Source organism: Pezoporus wallicus, unplaced genomic scaffold (genome assembly GCF_028554395.1).
Source record: "Pezoporus wallicus isolate ANWC-B61680 ecotype Strahan unplaced genomic scaffold, APGP_CSIRO_Pwel_v1 contig_7842, whole genome shotgun sequence".
Taxonomy (NCBI): domain Eukaryota; kingdom Metazoa; phylum Chordata; class Aves; order Psittaciformes; family Psittacidae; genus Pezoporus; species Pezoporus wallicus.
Genome location: NW_026638766.1, coordinates 211,408 through 232,535, shown reverse-complemented (window position 1 = coordinate 232,535; position 21,128 = coordinate 211,408). Strand labels below are relative to the sequence as shown.

The window sequence follows — 21,128 nt, the reverse complement described above, 5'->3', positions numbered from 1 at the left end:
TAGGAGTCGTATTTTTCCTGCCTATAAGGATCAATATATCACCAATTCTAAAATTCTGACCCATTGTGCTAAAAAACAGGAGGGAAGACTGAAGGTCACTGTCAGACTACTTTGGTCTTAATGCTGCTAATCAAGGAGCATTCTCATTCCAGATCTGAGTTCCAGTTGGTTGCACTGACTCCAGCTGGACAAGCTGACGTTAATGAGCAATATTTGCCTTTAACTGACAAAAATGTTTCAGACTTCAGGAGACCTGCCTTTCTGTGACAAGAAAAAGGCAGATGCCGTGGTGACTGTGCAGACTGCACGGCAGAGCATTAGAAGAAAGGGAAAAATAAAAATTAAAAAAAAATGCTAGGAAAAAAGCAAAAAACTCTCTTGCTGATCCAGCAGGAGTCTGTGTCCTTTCACAGTGCTGGCCAATATATGCTGTAGAATCCCCTTTGTACATACCATGTATGCCTGGTCAAGAGCCTGCTTCCTGTAGTCCAATTCTTCCTCCAAATAACCTTTTATTTTGCAAAACTGCTCCTACAATGAAGGATCATGTAGACAGAAAAATTAATGAGTTACTCCAAATATTTGGAGAACTTTTATACAATCAACTACAATTATCTGACTCAGGCAGGATTAGAGACTGGTCGTCAAATGACACTCTGCGGAGTTATTAATATCTGAGCTAGAAAAGAAGGAAGGGAAAATAGCTGCGGGCCACTTGTGTAAGATAATACATCTGATCTACATGGAACATCATCTCTTGGTTGACTTCAGTGATATTGCTTTGCATTTCAGTAATGTAATTTTAGGGTTTCTGTACAATTTCTCTAAAGTTACGTCTTCTGGCATCATGGACAACTCCTTTTGTGCTTTCTCTTATTCTAGAAGTATGAAAGTGTAATAAGCTAAACAAGCGTATTTATGTTCACATTATGTGGGGGAAGCTGCTCTGCTTTAACTTCTCAGCCTACCTTAAGCTGAATTGACTCAAGTACAGACAAACCGCAGGAACAGAATGTAAACCACTACAGCTATCCAACTCTTGTAGTTATGCTTGTTTATCTTGTATGTTAACTAGAATAAGAACAGAGTAAGGTACTAACTTTACTGGTGCTATAGCAACTTCAGTTCAGCTGTGAATGTTTTACCTTTAGGATGGTATAGGCTTAAAATGTAATGAAAGAAAACAGTGTAATAATTCATTACTTTCCCATATACTGGTGTTTAATAGAATGTGATACAACAGCTGATGTTTAGACTGTGAATCTTATGAGACAAAGGGTGCAGTCATTTTCATTTCTGAAAAATCACTGAGCAACCTTCTAGTCCTCTGTACTTTTAAACAGTCATCCACATGGAAATAGAAAGTTTTCAAACCTTCATTACTTCTGTTTCTGAACCAGACCAGTAACAACCTCATGAATTCATCAGAAGAAGACTACATACCTAATTTGCCAAAAGACCTTTTTAGTTCTCTTTTGGCATACCAAATGAATGTGACACACTCAGTACCTTGTCCCTAAAACGTGTATTGGGGAAAGTTTGCTTACCATATCACTTTCCAGTTCCATCATCTTCTGATGCAGAGCAGCTTCAGCTCCCTCAATCTGCTGGATCCACTGGAGGAAAGACAATGAGAGCTGTAGCCTGCTGTGTCTTCTGGGCACATGAGCAGTGGCAAGTGGGACATCTACAGTATCTTGTTAGTCTATTCTTAGTAACCTATTGCTAGTTTAGGCCCATCCTGAGGCTGTTTTTGTGTGACAGGGGCAGCCACAGTGTCTGTAGGCAGCCCTTGACAGAGAAGAAGCAACAGGATCACCATTACCAGATTGCTGGAAGATGGAAAAGCACACTTCCTTGGATGGACAAGAAACCCATTTCATCCCATTGATAAGGGCCCACGACGAGGCTCTAGCAGCTTATAGAATCATAGAATGGTTAGGGTAGAAAGGACCTTAAGATCATCCAGTTCCACCCCCCTGCCATGGACAGGGACACCTCACAGTAGACCGTGTCACCCAAGGCTCTGTCCAACCTGGCCTTGAACACTGCCAGGGATGGAGCATTCACAACTTCCCTGGGCACCCTGTGCCACTGCCTCTTCAAAACTATCTTAAAAATAGCTTAGCTGGGTAGATGGCCATTCCCTTTACAGAGAAGAAATTGTTGACTAGAATCCTTGGAAGCTGTCATGTTGACAAAATAGTGTACTGCATTTGTGCCACAGAAATCAATTTTAACCAATCCTCACTTTCTTTTTCATTTCCAAACCAAGGAACTTAGGCACATACTTACAGTGGAAATGTTGTATACAGATCCCTTCAGAAGCTTTGGAAATGTCAGGACTAGAGATCCCATGCTATGACTAACTGCAGCTTCAATGTCTGATGGTTTCTCATTCAGTTTACATTTGCAAGTTTCATTAGACATTCTTTTTTTATTTGCATTTGTTGTGACTTCACAGCTTGGGCCAGCTGAGTTTGGTGGTTTTGCTGCTTTAGCAGGTGTTTGGGACCATGCTGGCACAGTTTACTTCATCTGGGGATCACTTCCTACACTAGAAAGTTTGACAATATTGACAACAACAGAGCAGAAAATTTCCAGTGTTATATGAGGCCTTAGATGACAAATGAGAAAAGCAAGCACACAGTTTACCTTTTCTGCCAAGGACAACACAGTGGAGGCCTGGATTATGGCCACTTGTTCTTCATTTCTCAAATTCTGAGTAGGGAAAGAGAGGGAATAAGAAAATTGGCGGCAGTTTCCTTTATGAATAAAGATAATCTAGGTGATACATTAGGTCTACCATTTTCAGGGGATCCCTCTAGTACTGGGTATCCCATAAGCCCATCAGTCTGTTAACATATTAAAAAGAAGACTGCTTTTGTCTACCTGCATGATACGGACTAACTATATGTTTTCATTCCACTGCGTCTTAAGAGAAATCTAAACTAAAATTAGACCCGTTTGTCTTTCCTCCTGCTAGTTTTACAAAGCTGAATTTCCATTAATGCTTTTCTAAAGACAATGCTGATTTACACCAGCACGTGAACAGACAATCATGAGCCTTCGTTTTTATTTCACTTTCTTAAAACATACCTAAGATTGGCCAGAGATGCAAGATGATCTCTTACACAGATGACTAAAGCAGACAGCAATGTCCACTTAGAAAACCATGAGGGATTTGATAACTCTTGCCTATTTATGAAACTATATGCAGAGGAATCCTAGTCCTGATGAAGACTGGTTGGCTGAAACTGCCAAACAAATTCATGTGCTTTCCTGAATGACTGGAATTCAGTCAGGCCCAGTTCCCAGTATGTGGCCTTTGGACAGTCTCCCAGTCTGCTAAACCAGATGCTGAAGCTGCTGCTTCGTTACTAGGCCTCTGACTTTTGAAATCTCACAAATCCATAACTTACAGAAATAATAACTCTTTAAATTAATTGTTCTGATGCTGCATAATTTAACAAGTATCTTAGAAAATAGTCATGATAATTATAGATCTCAATTACACTCATGTACAAAATGCAGCTTGTAAAAGGAAAATATCTCTGACTTTAACTTACTCCGTTATCACCTAGGATGTCTAACTGCTTTATGAGGTCTGGGATGCTGACATCCTGCAAAAAGAGAATAAGGTATAGGCACAGAATGCACGTTTTATCACAGCTGCAGTATTCGTCCCTCCTACAATCCATGTTTAAATCAACCATTTTGTTTTATCCCATGGAAATGCATCACACACTGATTTCAATTACCTCTGAGCCAGGTTTTGTCATTATGGTGAAAATTGTGAATCCAGTTCAACTGTGTCAGTCATCATACACTCATTGTAGACTGAGTGTAAATGTTTAAAATTTACTGGAGTTATTGGCAGACATCAATATAATGGGTTACATGGGCACCACTCCTGTAATGAGAAGTGCTGCCTTATAAAACTGACCTACCTTAACCCCTTCCTTCATGCAGTAGATCTGTAGAGCACTCACACCATCTGAGAATGGGTGAATCTGGAGATTAAATGGTGGGGACCGTCTCTCTCTTTCCTGAAAATCAATTGAAAAGATGACAGAGAACATATTAGAACAAAGGAGGTGGACACAGAGCTCGTTAAATGCCATAGCTACTACATCATGCTTTGCAAAGCCAAGCTCCAAGTCAAAGATAGAAACATTTAGACCTAGTCTGAAAAACAGGGTGCCAAGTGGGATGGGATCCTGAATCCAGGTTAATTCTCTTACAGGAGATTATTGATTGATTAATTATATCAATTAGCAAATTGGGTGGGGAAAGGCTGTCACCTGCTAAGACTCAAGTGACTCGCCTAGTGAGGTACTGAACAACTATATACTGTTGTAAATACTGCCTTTAGAAACAGGTATTTGACTTAAGACTGCTAGGATACTCCAGTTACACATCTGCTTGTCCTGGTATGCTGTGTGTTCTAGTATCCGTGGAAAGCAGTAAGTTCAAACAAGCTGATCGAATCAGCTGTTTATACACCCTCATTGCACAAAATCGACAGGTATTTGTCCTGTCTTAAGGGACCAAAGACAAAAATAAAATCGGAAGATGTTATTTCTCATCCCTTTCAAGTACTCGGGGAAGCACAGCAGTGAAAATCAAATTTCAAATATATTCTTGGTTTATGTAATTCACTTGGTCAGACCCGTTCCACGTCATGGAACAGAGCTGTCAGGTAAAACTGGGAAAGATCTATAAATAAGGGACAAATCTGTCCCAGCACTGAACCATGAGAGCCAGGAAAGGCCCTGTGTTACCTTCAAGCTCTGAATGGCAAGTGTGTAAGGCTTTGGACAGCAGCTGCAAAGAGCAACTGAGAAATAAACCAGCTCATACTGGAGAAAAAGCAGATGGAAGTTTTTGTCTGTTAGCACTCCTATAACAAGGGGCAGACAGGAAGAGGGAGCTCAAGGTCTAGCACAGTCCTCTGGCCACCTGCAGAGGCTTCTGTAGCTCCTCCACTGATTTCCAGAGTCACCTGAGGGGCCTTTCTTCCCTAATGCAGGTCATGAGGAAAGCTGCTCAACAAGGAACCGGCAGGGACAGTGGGCGGACAGGCGTGCGAGGGCTGACAGCCTCTAGACGCAAATGAGGAGAGCTCTAGGCCAAGCACCCTGTGCCCATAGGCAGGCACTGCTGGCTTTTCTCACGTGCCAGCATTGGCAAGCATGATGATAAAGGCCACAGGAGCAAGACCACCTTCACCTGTATAAAACATCTCCTATCCCCACCACAGCGGCAGGGAACTGAGGTACAGAGATCAGATCTACGCGTGCCTCAGGAATCAGCAGCACAGGGGCCATTGCACAGCCTTGTCCCTTGGGCACCTGAGCTCTGCGCGCCCTCTGAGCCCAGGTCTCACAGCAGGGCAGCAGCTCCAGCAGCACCGGGGATCCACCGATCCCCCCGCAGAGCCGGAGCAGCTCGCTGCAGGCTGCCGCGGGCCTGGCTTCATCCCTTCCCCACGGCATCTGACATGCACGCTGCTCCTCTGCAATGAAGAGTGCTCTAACCCCCGGGAACACATCGGTCTGGGGAGGACAGGACCCGGCGCCTCTCACAGCCAAGGTCCCACAGTGAAAAGTGTTCAAAATTCTCTGGGTCAGAGGGGACAAGGTACAAACCTTTCACCCCCATAAGACAACAGCCCTGGGTCTGACACTTTCTCTTACAACTGCTTATGCAATTTCATCAGTCATTGCTGAACTGAACTTCAAACAATTCCTCTCCTTCAAGCAAAGGCTGGAGAGGTGCACTTCTCCTCACCCTGAGGAAGGAATTGCACCTGCATCTCTGACTTCTCAGAGGAACACTCCAGGTATTAGAGAGAAAAGTACACTCAACATTTCTTTCTCCTCCAAGACCTGCTCAGGTTCATGAAAACAAAAACAAAACAAAAAAGAGCCCCCAAAACCAACCAAACAACAATTCCACACAAAACCCTGGGTACCTACTCACGGGAGAGATCTTAGCTGTGAACCAGGATACAGCCCTGAGCAAAGCACGTGAGTAACTGCTTACTTAGTTAATTCAAATGTAATTAATTTCTGTTCATTTTGGTAGACTTCAGGACAGCAATAAGAACAAAGAGACTGCTCCGAAGTGCTAGAAAAGCTGTATCTGCAGGTGTGGTAACTAAGAGCCACACTGACATTAACCAGCTAAGCTTATCTATGCACACTGGGCACCTCACTCAGAGAGGTTTCCAAGGTATTAGGGCTGGCATACTTCAGCTCACAATTAAAAATGCTGGCCCTGATTTGTTACTCTGTTGTATCACTACAATGCCTGTGTAAACACTTGGTTAAAACTGGTTCCCAGTGCAAGTGCAGTAGTTTAACTCGATACCAGCTCTACTGTAATGAGCCCATCCATCACCTCCAGCTCAAGGTTGCGGAACTCCAGCAGCTCATTCTGGTCTCGGGCATCCTGAAGCTCCTGTTGCAGGCGGTTGTTTTCTCCTTCCAGTTTCTCTATCTAATAGAAACATGTAAGTTCAGGATCTGTGTGACTGTTACAAGAAATATTGAACATTTGGTGAGTGGCAGCTGAGGTAGCATAGGCAGTGCAAAATCCAAACTCTAGAGATGATTCACTACTTGCTGTTTTACCTCAGTGAATCTTTAGTTTACAGGTGAACTTCTGCTCATCAACTTCCTAAATATCATAAAATGCTTAGGCTGGAAATTTCCCTAAAAGGGTCTAATCCTAGTGAAGATCAGCAGGGAAGCTAACTCTACAGAGGTGTCAGGTTAGCTATCAGGTTAATCTGCATCAGCTGTTAAACACACTGCTCTCATGGCAAAACACTAGAATAGATTGTTTGGGGAGGGATGTGGAGACATCATTATTGAGGGGCTATGGGAAGATGATGGATAAATATCTGTCAGAAACACCTACCTTTGGAGAACTCAGGCTAGATCAGACATTCCCAGTGTGTAGCACCTGAAGCACAGATGGCATGCAGGGAGAGCCGTCTCTGTGGAGGCAGCTACCTGAGCAGCCATCCCTCCCCATGCAAGTGCTCATGTGAACTGCACAGCAAGCATCTCCACACAAGGAGTTCTGTTAGCAGATGAACTTAAACACCACCCATTCACCAACTGTCTATAAATTGCTTGCTGTGGACAAATCCACCACTAGCTCCTCAGCCTGCTCTCTTTTGCAAGTCTCCAACTAGTGCCAGAACATGTATTTTGCAATCAGGTTGCCTGAGTAGGGCCTTAGAAAAAAGCTAGGGAGCATGCTAAGACCCAGCTCAAATGTGCCCCCATGGGTCAGTTTGTCTGGATGGGGAAGAACAGCCCAGGGCTGGAAGATTATTAGGGGTGTTTACAGAAGAGGATAAACACAAGCAAAGAAATCTCATCTGGGGAGGTAAAAGCCAGCAGGAGACCTGGTGCTGGGAGTTCTGGCCTCTTGCTGATGGCAGTCATATGTATTGCCACTGCTGTTACTCTTGGTGATATGCAAGCAATGTTGAGGTCCTTCATATGCGTATATTCTATTATTATAAATATATAGATACAAATACACACACACACAAACAAACAGTATTCCTAAATGCACCAAGGGGCTGAGCCATACAAGTTCCATTAGACTTAGGATGACTTTAAGGCTTTAAAAATATAGATGACGCACAAGGACTAGGCCTATGAAAGGGTCCTGGTGTTAGAGGGTGACTGCGCTTTTACTGCTGTTTCACACCAGAAGCTAAGCTCAAAACATCCTGCCAGGGCAGTAGCAGACTCTTTAGTGCAATGCTACTGGAACACAAAGGTCTGCACCTCCGATTCAAAAACTGAATAGAGCTTCCAGCCCTCAGGCTGATGCTTACCAGCACAGTTGGTGCATCAGCAACTGCCAGCCATAAGGGTGCCTAAGTAAAGCTGAAGAGGGCTCATCTTTCTGTATGTCATCCTGTCCGTGTTAATCTATGCTGTTCTGTCCTTATACTACACATATAAGCACCACACTGCATGTCCAAAAAGTGTATTGCAGGATCCAGATTACATTTCAAAGTGAACACACAAAACTTGGGAACATACCTTGTCTAAAAGCTCTTGGTTTCTTTTAATGAAAAGCTGTTTGTCCTCCACCCAGTGCGAGTCCTGTTGGATGAAGCAGTACTATTACAAAATAATCAAACTCCACGAGGTTACTGAAAATTGGAGCCACAATATTCAGGCTTTAAAATCCTAGAGGAACAAACCGCCATTTACAGAACAATGTATTGTTCTACCAAGCTGTACTAAGGCTTTTGAACTCATTAGACCTGCCTGTTTACTGAACAGCAACATTACATCTCATGCAAATCTACTGAAATTGTGCCAGGTATTTTGTGAGCAGAGCAGGTAAGATCCGAAGCAGGAAAAGAAAATACACACAAGAAGTGCTTACCTGCCCTTTCTGTGCTAAAGTTTTCTCCAGATCTTCTATTTTAGCTTTATACCTCTGGACTTCAGCTTGGAGCTGCTCCTGAGCCTGTTGAAGTCAGGCACAGCATTAAATAATACAAAACAAGCAATGTGACTGGTACTAAAAGGAAATCAAACACAGCAGGGTCTTGGTTCATGCTGTTGCTTCCGCTGACTGTTACAGAGATTCTAGCTCAGCAGTGTTTTGTGCCACCCCACAGCTTGGGGTACAGATGACACAAGGAAACCGTGGCAAATCAGCTCCTCTCCCCACCCAAGCCTGTTACTACTGTGTACTGCATTACAGTAGTGAAACACAAGCTTAGGTATTTGGGGTGACAGGCTTTGCTCAAAGACCCTTGTAAGGGGCAGTCCCTGAACTGAAGAAAAGTGCTTAGTAGGATAGGAGCAGGACAAAGGTAATGGAAAGCAGCAACTGTAACTGCCTGGGGCAGCTTCAAAAGCCAACTCACCAACATGCTGAACAGCCTGATGCCATCTCACAGCTGACACTGCTTTTAGCAGGATTTAGGGATGCAGACCGCCCGAGGTCTGAATGATTCCATGATTTTATTAGAGGAACAACATTTTTAGACTTGAAAGATTTACAGTAGTCTGCATCACATTCAAATTTGAATGCGATTTGCATTTCTTTGTTAGAAACATTCAGGTGACTATCTGAAAGCCCACAGGGCTCCATTTAGCTGGAAAACCCAACCCCTTCACACCATCTTTTGATGAGAATACCCTTGTGACCTGGTGCCAAACTGCAGAATTGCCTGTTTTGGCATGCCTGCCTAACTGCAGTTTTCAGGTTCAGGTGGAGGACAGTCCCATGTAAACCTAGTCATTGTGTCCATTCTTAACAGTCACTCTCTTTAAATGCACTCAATAAATGAGTGAAATGGACAATTGTCAGTTGTATGGATGTTGTATGTGTGTTCTGTTAGGAATCAAATGCTTTTACCCTCAGATACTGACCTTGGCTTCTCTTTCAGCATCTATGATGCCCCCCGTCTGCTCCTGCAGTAGTGCGTATGCTCTCTGCAGGGCCTGGTATTCCTTTGTCAGCTGTCGGAACCGCAGCTCTGATTCTTCTGCTGCTAAACCCTGAAGGATAAGAAAGGACACGTTTAAGCACCAGACAGTAGAGCACTGCTAAAGCAAAGAATGCAAGTGTGATTTGTTAAGCACAATAGTTGGTTTACAAGTCTTGATTCAAATAGCTTTTTTTGGTGAGTTTACTGTAACATGAAGTAATAATGTGGAATTTACACAGAATTTATGTCTTTAAGCTAAAAGAAATGTGATAGGTTTATTTTCTTGAAGGAGAGAGGGAAAAAAAATCATGTCAGATTGCAATGAAGTCATACTGTAGATTCTATGGACTAGATTTTGAAAGAACTTCTCAGCATTTTAGTGTATCAGTAAGCAAAATTGAGGCCAAACCTAATGAAGAACTTAGCACTCAGTACACACTATAAAGACCTCAGTGTTTTGAGAGCCCAACCACTTTTGGAAGTCAAAGTCTCCTGAAAATCTCTCCTTGCCTATGGAAAGAGCCAGCTCTTACCTCATCTAGATCATCATCTGGGGTTGCTGGTGTTCTGTCTGTTCTATATGAGGCCACAGAGGATGTTTCAGAGTCCATGGAATCATCATCATACCCAAAAACTGTATCCACCACATGTCTCTAAAGGAGGGAAAACATGATTTCTGAATCTCCTTGGAAACATGGGTTTCTGATGGGGTGAAAAGGGCAGTCCAAAATCACATTGCTGGTTACTTAAAGGCAAGACATAAAAAAGAGCGATGGGCTACCCCTGCAACTACCATCTCCAAAACAACCCAAAAAGAACCATATGGAAGATTAGGTCTTGGACTGGTGGAGAATGAGTTTGCTGAGTAATTTTTTCTGAGCTGAGAACCTGGCTCAGTCTAAAACTTGGAAAACACCATGCTAAAGGAAAAGTCTCTGCTCTTGCAGGAAGGCATAAGAATTGTTCGTTAACATGAAAGCTGCTCAGAAGACATCTCTCAACATGCAGACTGGTGGGCAAAGACAACACCACAACAGCATGGAAACGCATGTAGAATAGGGAACCCTCCTTATTCTCTCAAACTGCTGATATTTTTAATATCTCGGAGCTTTTCTCACTGATACTGCTGTTGGAGTAAGTGAAAGTTATGCTAATACAAACTAGCATGAAGTAACTTTTATCTCGCACAGCTTTCCAGTACTACAGTAACTCAGTTACAATCTCATGTGGTAAGAGACTGCTAACACTACACACTTTGGTTAAATGTCCGACACCTCACTATCTTCTATCTGAGTAACGGAATTAAATCAAATGAAAACTGTATGTCCTATGAAGGTATAGATGCCTGGCCCTGCTGGCTTAGCTTCAGGGCACAGATTTCAGCATTTAAATACTTGGTTTATGAATAATTCTGCAGACAAACTGATCAATGGGCACTTAAGATGCACTTCTGCTTTGCAGCATTTTTCACTTTTGCTTACAGGTTGCAGCCTTCTAAACCTGGAATTTTAATCATACAAAAAACATGTACCAAAGATGCCAGTAACCTTTTGCATATATTATCTTTTTATGTTGTTCATTATTGTAGAAGACAATAGCCATATCCTCCCATGTTATAAACTCTGGCTTTGAAATAAAGTTGACTGATTAAAATATTTTGTAGTCCTTGTCTGCCAGCTATGTCTGCTGTGTCTTGCTTCAAAACCCACAGAGAAACAATGTGATGACACTGAAATTCTCTTGTGTGTAGGACAGTCCTGCATTTCTTTCACAGAACGTGGCTGACATACCAGGGGATGTGCTTGAGGGACAAATTGCAACTAAGCTCTGTCTCCTACCCAGCATTTCCATTTTCTGAAGGTAGGACATGGCTGTTACAAAGTCATTCTTCACATCTAGCTTATAAAGGAAACTATTTGAAAAGCTACTGACTACTCAGCACCAGCTTTGGACTTGACCCAATTCAGGGTAATACATGGAGTAGCCTGTGGAACTGAGCAGGAGTGAATGGCACTCAATTTAAGAACTACCACTTGAAGAATAAAGATGCACAAGGATTTTGCTTTCACCCATATGTGCTATGAAAAACAGCAGAAGATAGATGGGAGGGCATCTGGAAATGTAAATACACCACAGCATAATAGATATTGAGATCAGTATTTATAGAAACCAGATGGAAAGAAGATTATTACTATTTCAGAGGGAGGGGGCGAAACCCCATTTTACTGGAAATAAAATAGCTACATACCCTTAACTGAATTTCAAAGTGGAGTTAAAAAGCTCTCCCAAAGTGTAAGGTGTTTATAAACCTGATCACTAAAGCAGATTGTTATAATCCACAAAGCTCTCTTTAATCAGATTGCTAAAGCGTGTTTCCTACAGAGCCTACTAGTATTTTTATAAACCAAAAACCATTTTTCGCTTACTTTAATTGGCTTTGAGCTTCTTTTATGCTTTCTGCGACGAATGAGTTTCTCCCTGTCCTGGAAAATAAAATTAAAAAGTAACTCTCATCTTGCTTGCAGCTTTAGAAAGCCAAATCTACAGAGGAAATAAATCATTGGGCTTTCACCAACTCTCTGTTCATACATTCAAACAGCAATCTGATTCCAGGTGGGTGGATTCATACCCAAATCTCTATGCATGTCAGCTGAAAACCACTTGAGGAAGATGGGATATCTGCAGAAAAACCCTTGTGCAGTTGCCTTGACAGGATGCTGAATGACAGGCACAGATGGATTTCCTGTTAAAATCACTGGGAAGTCTGTTGCAGGGGCCTGGTTTGGGCTTTGTGTGAGAGGCTGTTCACCTTCCCTGCAAAGGAGATGCTGCCCATTTCAAAGTTGTTACATGATGGTAATGTTGATCTCACCCCTCCTAGCAATGACCTCTTAGAAAAGGCAACAGTGTGTTTTGGAGTCTCTTTCTCCTTACCCTCAACATCATAATACAAAGTCAGCTGAAAAAGGGATTGTCAGTATTAAATGACAGGAGAACGAGTGAACCACCATCTAGCAGCACATGCTTTCCCAGCACATGGTATCACACTGTGTGCCTGCCTCTTGTTATGGAAACTTTTGAATGGTAGCTTAGGTTATAGCAGTAAAACAAAACAGCCTTGTGAACATGTAGGTACCTTCCCAAGCTCCACAGTTCTTAGTCTGCGTTCATTTCTAGAGCTCAGTTCTCATATAAGTTATACTTTTGAGTTGTAAGGGCTGATGCCCCACTAGAAATTCAATTAAACTGCTCCCTTGCACACCTACATCTGAAAATCTGCAGGTGTTAAAAGTAAGATATTAACCCTTGGATCTCTAGTTACAAGAAGAAATACCATCAGTGGTGAACTGTACATAGGAATTGTTCCTAATTTCCTGGTGCTCTGGACGTACCCTCGTTAGCTCATCAATTATGTTCTGTTGTTCTATGACCTGAAGCTTTAAGAATTCAGTTTCTTGTTCCTCATTAGCCTGATCCAGGTCATTGAGAGATCTTAATTTCTTTAGAGGAGGATGTGATGTAATTTTTTCTCTCTGTGGTAGGAAGAAAAACAGATAAAGTAAGATCCAGCAATTAAAAGACCACCTTCAGCTAAAAATTAGACATTTAAGCTGCACAGCCTTTAAATATCCCTCAGAAACATCACTTTTATAACTTTATTTATACGTGCCAGCACTTCTTAACAATAGAGCAGCACAGGAAGTTTGAGTTCTTCAACCAGAAAAACAAAGCTTTACCTATTTACTTTTTGCGTGGCAAGGTAGCCTCTACAGCAGCCTTTACCCATAGCTCTTCCTTTGCCATGTATCAAGATGCCCTAACATATGGCAAATTCAGCTGAACTCCCTACCTGTTTGGTGAGTATGCAAAACAGTATCTACTCCTGCGACCCCATGCCCTTACTGATACCCATCACATGGCCATACACACTGAGGAGAGGGACATGCTTTAGTCACATGTAAGACATATAACCAGTAGGAAGAAGAGGAAAGGCAAAAAACTGTGGTACCACATCACTTTTAAGTAGAAATCCACATCCTACCTGGGATAAGAGATGGCTACAGCCCGTGAGAATTGCTCTATCCACCCACAGCCTGCTAGCTTCCATAATTTGGGCATCGATAGTATAAAAAGTATATCTTAGGGAGCTAAGTTAGAACATGTGACTGCTGATGTCTAATGCATGCACATGGCCAGATCTCTTCTCTCTGCTATGGGACAGCCCAAGGGGCTGTGATCTGTACTACCACAGCTGTGGAAGAACAATTCTGACCTGTGACACCTGAATTGCAGAGTCTTAAAGGGGCTTAACCTTGTAACACTAAAGCTTTTTTTTCAAGAAAGTGAATCTGATCCTCTTATCCTAATCGCAGGAAAGCTGCATCCATTGCAGAAGTCAGCCTGCTCGTGACTGTGCTGGTGCAAGCCAGAGACAAGGAACACAAACACACTTACAGGAAGTTGTCTCAGCCTGCCATCTTACATCTGGCAACCCAGAACTTCCACCTCCTGATTTTATTAATGCCAAAGCAATCTCAGTGCATGTGTAGGGAGTGGATTCTGACTGATACTCAGGGAAATTTCGTTTGAAGGACACAGGCATAAGTGCTTTGACCCCATTTAACATATCCCGGATGTGAAACTGATAACCCTAGACAAATTTAGAATACCAGAATTACCCTTTCCCATACCCATCTACCATGTTTATGTTTTATGGGAAGACCGTATACGCTCAGTGCCAGACCAGGACTTCACCATCATCAGCAATAACAAGAACATGTATATTCAAAGATGAACATCACACTGGCTGAAAACATCACTCTTAATAGCTTCCTTTTTGAGTCCCAAATGCCAAACAGTAGACTGTGATATGATTCTGATGCAATTATTATTAATTTTTTTTTTAAATAATTGAAACTCAATATTCTAATCTTGGAGATCTTAGTAAACATTCTACATTCACATATTAGGCATTCACTTAAGTGTATTGTATGCAATACATGATGTTACAGTATGTATCTATTATACAGAGACATAAGCATGGTTTTATCTTATCAGTAGTATTACACACGATATACAACACTTCTTTTGTACATATATACATGCATACACTATGCAGATGTGGCTACCATAACAGACATAGATCTACAGCAATTCTCACTTTGCTCTTCGATACCAACCATTTCTATGTTTTCTTTAGTAACTGCTTTGAGTTTATCTTCCATACGCTGCAAAGACTGCATAAGTTCATCATTTCTCTTCGTGAGGCACTTGTTCTTTTCCAGAAGAGGTTTACATTGTTTCTCAGCTTCTCGGACACGCTTCAGCTGTATTGATAATAGCAATTAATAATGGTAAATAATCCAAATAAAAGAGTTTGTTCTCACTCCTTTGTTAGAAGTCCTTTTATTTCTTCCCTATCGGACTAATGTCCCAGTAAAACACCAAAGTGATTTAGTGGAACTGATGTTTACAGCTTACATAGCTTTATCTATATACCTCAAAACATAATTCTGCATATTCATTTCCAAAAGATGGCTTTATCAACGAGAAACTGAGACTTAGAAATGAAGCAACCCAACACAGTCAGGCAAAGCTGCTACAAAAGTCTGAAATGACCTGTGCTTCATCTGCAAGAAACTCACCGATTTTCTCACTGAAAGACAGATTTGCATAGGTATCTACTCAGTCTGGATCACAGCAATAACAACATAGTTGTAACTCTGGTTTTTAATGCCACACAGTGAAATACTTGTGCACATGCACAATGAACTTTGTTTTAATCAAGAAATCACATGACATTTAGTCATCAAATCCTGTTAAGATAGGAAGATATCTTAGGGCATGCTTGGAAGTTCCAGTATTGGTACAACTAGAGTTTTAAGCAAGATCTCTTCCTCTGAAAAAAATAGTTCCATTCAGTAACACTGAGTGTTTTATAGCTATATTTTCTTTCTCTAAGGGAGAACAAGGAAGATGTCATGTCGCCTTGAAAAGACATCATCTCTGTGTCCAGATGATCTACTTAACAAAGGCACTGTCCCAGTTCTGTAGTATTCTTTGTCACTGGGAGGTTCCTGCCCCTTGCAGTTCTGCTGAGGAAAGGACTGCAAGAGTTTTCTGTAGCTATTTAGCACAGTCAACCACACTTGCTTACATCACCAGATCATCTTACTAGGCTATTTAAACTGAACCAGTGATTTAGTCTGAAGCAGGTTAGCAAGTATCTGACAATCCCTTCTGCTAACAGAAAAGGGGGGAGCAGCTAGGAAGTCATTACATCTTTGATCAGAAAAGCTGTGGACAAAACAACTGTTTGTCCTACCCTAACAAATAAGTTAGTTGTTTCTAATCTGAACGAATCAAAGCATGTAGTATTTCCAGCAGTACTCCTGGTCACTTAACCAAATGTGTTTGTTGTAGCCACGTTGTGTGAGGAACAACTCAGCAGCTTTCTAAAAGCACTTTTTTTTCTTTTCAAAAAAATAGCCTGAACACTTAATGACATGCAGCAGGTATTCAGACTGACCCATCAGACTCCAAGTTATTCAGTGGCACAGAAGTCTGAGAGTTAAGAGCTTTTCATAACTGGAGACACATGAACATATCTGTAATTTTCAATCTTGCAAAGACATTTTGCAAATACTACATTAAGAACTTGAAGAGATTCAAGCCAGCTAAACTGATGAGAAACAAGTGCATTAGGAGTCCTAGCTCAGGAATAAAAAAAAATCATGAGTTGAATTTCAACACCCTCATCCTTAATCACAGAAGGGGAAATACAGAGAGGCTAAAAAGCCAGGATGCTGACTTCAACATACACATATTACCACTTAGGATTAAGTCAGACAAAGGGATCAATTCACCACTGTCCAGTCTCCCTAGATCCCTTCACTATTCTCAGCCTGGTCAAATACTGGATTATAAACATTACTTCAGTTACAGGATAAGCCCCACCATACACTGTTGTATGCTCAAAAGGTCAAGGAGGGAACATAAGCGTTCATACAGACACCTACAAATCTCTCTGCCTCAACTTTTATTGTGACTTTTTACTCATGTCACTTCAATGAAATTACTGTTTAATTCTAGGATTAAAAAAGTCATTCTCAGCCTCCCGATGGATGGGAAAGGCATATTCATCACTGCCTGTCATCTTTGGATCCTCCTCTCTTTGCCTTTCCCTATGGCTCCCAACCTCCTCTGTCCGACAGTGCAAAGCCTACACACCAGTTCATTTCGTTCATCAACAAGCAACGTATTCCTGTCCTCCAGCTTCCGGATTGTGGCATTCAGCTCTGCTATCCTCTTCTGGTTTCTGCGCAAGTCCTGTTTATTGGCAACAATATAATACAGTTACTGAGTCTTTTCAAAATACATGCTTGGGAAAAGAAGCCTCAAAAACCACCCACCAGTCAACTTAAGCTGTCATCATCAGCAAATTGTAGTTATGTATTTTCACAATATTGAACGTGCTTGCAAAAATATACATATATTTGGAAGAAAGTATCTGGTTTGGGGGACACTTCAATTGAAAATTTTCAGCTGTTAAAAAAATAAAGAGAAAACAACCAAACAGACGTTGGTATGTTTTTACGATGGGGAAGAAAAAGCAAAAAGATAAAAGATCCTAATTTTTATTGCTTTTTCCTATACCTCACTTCTATTTGCTGAGCCACTATGTCAGGTGAAAAAGGACATCCTTTTCAGTATCAATTGCATTTATTTTCTTATTCCTTATATGTATAAACATGGGTATAGTCACACATTTGTTGTGCAAACATCATACATTTAGTCACACAACTGGTGAGTTGCATGCTTTGTGAGTGATGGCAAGGGCTGCATACCTGGAGAATAAGACAAAGAAAGATCTCCCAAAAGTCTCCCAGATTCTGATGCCCTCCTTCACCCTCTCCATTCCTGACCATCTTCATATGTGGCTTTATGTGGTTTTAAGGATCTGTGCTATCCAGGCAGTTATGTTAATGGAATGATTCTTCCAAAGGTGCACTAATTATTTAATATATTTTATACCTGTAAATACAGCAACTGAGGAAACAGCCTTACAAAGCTTGATCTCATTAGTATTCTCTCTGAAAAATCTATAGACATAACTTCTCTGTAGTGAATAGAGTGGGAATGTTTTCCCAGGGCCTGAGAAAATATTTAAGCAAGAGAAACAGCCATGTTTCTGCTTTGCAGCAGCAAGTAAAACCTGCATACAGGGCTGCTGCAGTGCTCCGAACCATCTCCGGCCCTTCCTGGGATTTCTCTCTTGGGACTGCTCATGTTACACTCTGCTTCCTTCACCAAGAAGAGCTGTTCATCCAGTGCTTCCTTCTGCAGCTGCAGCTTCTGTACATAGCCTGTCTGTGTCTCCAATTCTTTCTCCAAGGAAAATATGATCCTGTCTTTAGCCTTGATCTCATCCATCTGAATGAGAGAAAAAACACACAACAATATTACTGTGTAAACGCAACACCATTTTAGCCTTCTCCAATATAGTAGTGTATGGTTTACTTAACAGCAGTGTTCAACATCTAAATCTGCTATATCACACTGCACCAGGCTTGTAAAACAACACACTTTGAGATTTCAGCCATAACAGTACATTGACACAGTGGCAGATTCACTAGCCTTACCGAGTGAAGCCCGGGGACTGATCCTGGTGCAATGTTAACAGATAGCTGGGTGAATAGTTCAGGCTTTCGCACTGCATTTTGGTCATTGATACTAGTGAAAAATAAGTATAAAATCTGACAAACCCCAGAACGTTTAGAATAGCTCCTCCTCGTGTAAATGCAGCTGCATTGGTTGGGACAGGAGAGGTTATGGCCCAGTTCTGACAAACAGAAGATCTGTGCAGAGCCAGTATTTCTTAAAGGTGATTACTATGCTATTAACCTTGGCTGAGTGCAAACTCAAGCTATTCATTTTATTGTTACTTAATTTCTATTTAATACCCCAGGTCTAGCCAAGACAAAAAGAAAGTGTCACTTATTTCACCTCACAGCAATTTTTGAGAACGATGGCTGATAGGAAAATCTAGATGAAAACTTAGAATTCTAAGATCAGAGCATGCAAGCCTTGCAACCATGAAAACTGATACAAAACTGACAACATCATCAAGCTCAAAAAAATTTAGTGAATGAGAATTTGCAAATCACTCTGGAAAACAGAAGTTCTATTATCCGGGAACACTACTAATCGTTCCCTGAAAACAAAAATTGTATCTATCCTGAATTTTGGCAGCTTCAGGCAAAGACACTTTCTGGTCTTGCAACTTTCCAGTCTTGCAGAAGTCCTCCCCAGACTGTTTTTCCAGTGAGTAGGACTAGCTTCTGATCTCCATTCACTAGATGTCACCCTGATGTAACTTCCTGCACTCTAATAGCAATACAGTGGATTTGGAAAACACTTGTGTAAGATAAAAATAATTCTGGACGTGTTCAAGTTTCTTATGTGAGTAAATAGCTGTCAAGAAGCCTTTCATCAGTGGCTGAAAATAAAATACACAACACAACGGTGCAACCGGAGTTGATCTTAGTGTTATTATATGTAGCTCTGGTTTACCCTGAGTTTCACTATAGTTCCTTTTCATATGAAAATATGTAGACAGAGCCTCAATTCCAGATGAGGGAAAAAAGAAACCCAACAAAAAAAACCCAGTAGTTTGTCTTCATGGCTACACAAAACTGCAAATGGGGATCAAAGTAGCAAGAAGGGTCAAAATCAGAAGGCAGATATGAAGAATCCACCACTCCTAGTCTGCACTACATCACTGAGCATTCTGGCAACAGAAGAACATACACAGGTTTCAAACAGGTTAAGGATGACCCCCCAAAAATTATCATTCCTGACAGCTTACATCACTATTTCTTTTACTTAACTATTAAATCCTGAATTCCAGTTTTCAAGCCAAACTTTCCACCATTGCAAGCAGGTCCAGCTCCCTGGATGAGGAAACATGGCAACTTGCACCATTGCTAATGTGGGCCTCATTTTGTTCATTTTCCCCTGTAATTACTGAAGGCTGTGCCAAGAACAAAACAAAAGATATCTCTCCTCCTGCCATGGATTAATGTGTTTAGGATACCATCACAAGGGCAGGAGAAACTAACAGACCACAAGCGCAGATGCAAACACTCTTTTTCTAACACTTTGTAGCGCACATGTATTGGCATCTCAGCAAGCCAAATTCTTACGGGCTAGGCCAACCATTTCCTCACTTTAAGGTGTTAGCTGCCATCACAGTGGTTGCTCTCTCACCAACTCACCATGATCTGCTTATTGCTAAGAAATAACAGTGAGAAGCCTGTAATACTTCTGCAAACTGAGGTGCATTGCGGAGTTCTGCATTCAGAAAAAGCTAAGGGCACAAGAGGCAAACTCACTATGGCATAAAAACACATGAACTGTTTCGGTTACTGACCAGGCGGCGAATATCCCTTTCACTCTCCCATTTGATCTTGGAAATGGCTTCCTGGTGGGATTGATGCTCACTCCGAAGATCCCCTGCCTTGATCTTATCGGCTTGGATCATATTGTTAAGGGCCTCATCTACCTGCTTTTTGGCAGATTTCAGTTCAGTAATTTCCTGCAGAAGTTTAAGGCGCTCAGAGTCGAACTGCTTTCTGGCCTCCTCACGAGCCTCAATAGTCAGCGCTGTCCTTACTTTATCACTGCTCCCATCCCGCAGCGCACTCAGCGCTGACTTCAGGCGCTGGATTTCACTGTCTCGGACTTTGACCATCCGTGTCATCTCCTGCTCATGCTGTTTGATGAGGTTCTCCCTCACAGCCTGCAGCTCCTTCATTTTCTCCTCATGGAGTTTGGCTTTTAGCTCTGTGATCTGCACAGTCTGCTTGCGCTGCTCCACCTCGCGGATGCGCTTAGTTTCTTGAGTCTTCTCCCTTTCAAGTTTAGCAACCTACATTGAGATAAAATGAAAGTCACTTGCTCCCAAGATAATGTTATCAAAACAGGCCCACACAGACACACAGTCATGTCAAATTGAGGAAGACCCTGCTGGAGAACCTGGATGATCTTTCACCCTCCTAAAGCAAAATACAGGCCAACTCCCAGGGCATTCACACAGATTTTATGCAGTTTTACTCAAGTCAAAACAACCCTGTCTTACCTCACACAGTGACACATGTAGCTTAAGTATTTCCTAAGGAAATAAGACCCCATGTATACGCATGCATCTGTCTAACAACTTTCTATCCCATCAATGTCAGTCACATTCACCAGAAAATTAGAGGGCTCAGATATAGCAAGGTTCCTATAACTTTCATGACCATGGGCAGTCAATCCGATGAGAGAGAAGTGCTTGGCTCTATGTGATCCCACCTGAGGTAAAGTGCAAGTCTCAAAGTCCAGGAAACACTTCATCTTTTACAAATGTTCTAACCCATACACAGCACTTTCACAGACATTTGTAGTAACTTCTTAGTCACATATCTACAGACAAGCATGCTTCATGGTTGTTATGCTTATGAAACAGATAGCTTTACTTAGCATACATCATTTGATAGTACTTATTAAAAATAGTTTTTAAAGTTCTTTGGCCATAGTTTCGGAATCAAAGTTGCAGAGCAACCCACCAGTCCACAGTACACTTGCACTAATACATCTCTAGGTG

At 41.6% G+C, this 21,128-nt stretch overlaps 1 protein-coding gene across 3 annotated transcripts in view; it reads right to left on the bottom strand.

The window, feature by feature from the left end:
* Positions 1 to 21,128, bottom strand: part of JAKMIP2 (janus kinase and microtubule interacting protein 2) — a 43,887-nt gene that overhangs the window by 4,997 nt on the left and 17,762 nt on the right. For all 3 annotated transcript variants that reach the window (XM_057412402.1, XM_057412400.1, XM_057412401.1), the window contains exons 3-18: positions 19,917 to 20,414; positions 17,708 to 17,917; positions 16,715 to 16,813; positions 14,665 to 14,811; positions 12,877 to 13,017; positions 11,911 to 11,967; positions 10,018 to 10,137; positions 9,426 to 9,554; positions 8,428 to 8,511; positions 8,076 to 8,138; positions 6,406 to 6,504; positions 3,951 to 4,049; positions 3,570 to 3,623; positions 2,656 to 2,721; positions 1,548 to 1,616; positions 454 to 531 (exon numbers count right to left, since the gene is read on the bottom strand). In XM_057412402.1, coding sequence (XP_057268385.1) covers positions 454 to 531; positions 1,548 to 1,616; positions 2,656 to 2,721; positions 3,570 to 3,623; positions 3,951 to 4,049; positions 6,406 to 6,504; positions 8,076 to 8,138; positions 8,428 to 8,511; positions 9,426 to 9,554; positions 10,018 to 10,137; positions 11,911 to 11,967; positions 12,877 to 13,017; positions 14,665 to 14,811; positions 16,715 to 16,813; positions 17,708 to 17,917; positions 19,917 to 20,414 — 2,013 coding nt within the window. The remainder of the gene's footprint in view (positions 1 to 453; positions 532 to 1,547; positions 1,617 to 2,655; positions 2,722 to 3,569; positions 3,624 to 3,950; positions 4,050 to 6,405; positions 6,505 to 8,075; positions 8,139 to 8,427; positions 8,512 to 9,425; positions 9,555 to 10,017; positions 10,138 to 11,910; positions 11,968 to 12,876; positions 13,018 to 14,664; positions 14,812 to 16,714; positions 16,814 to 17,707; positions 17,918 to 19,916; positions 20,415 to 21,128) is intronic.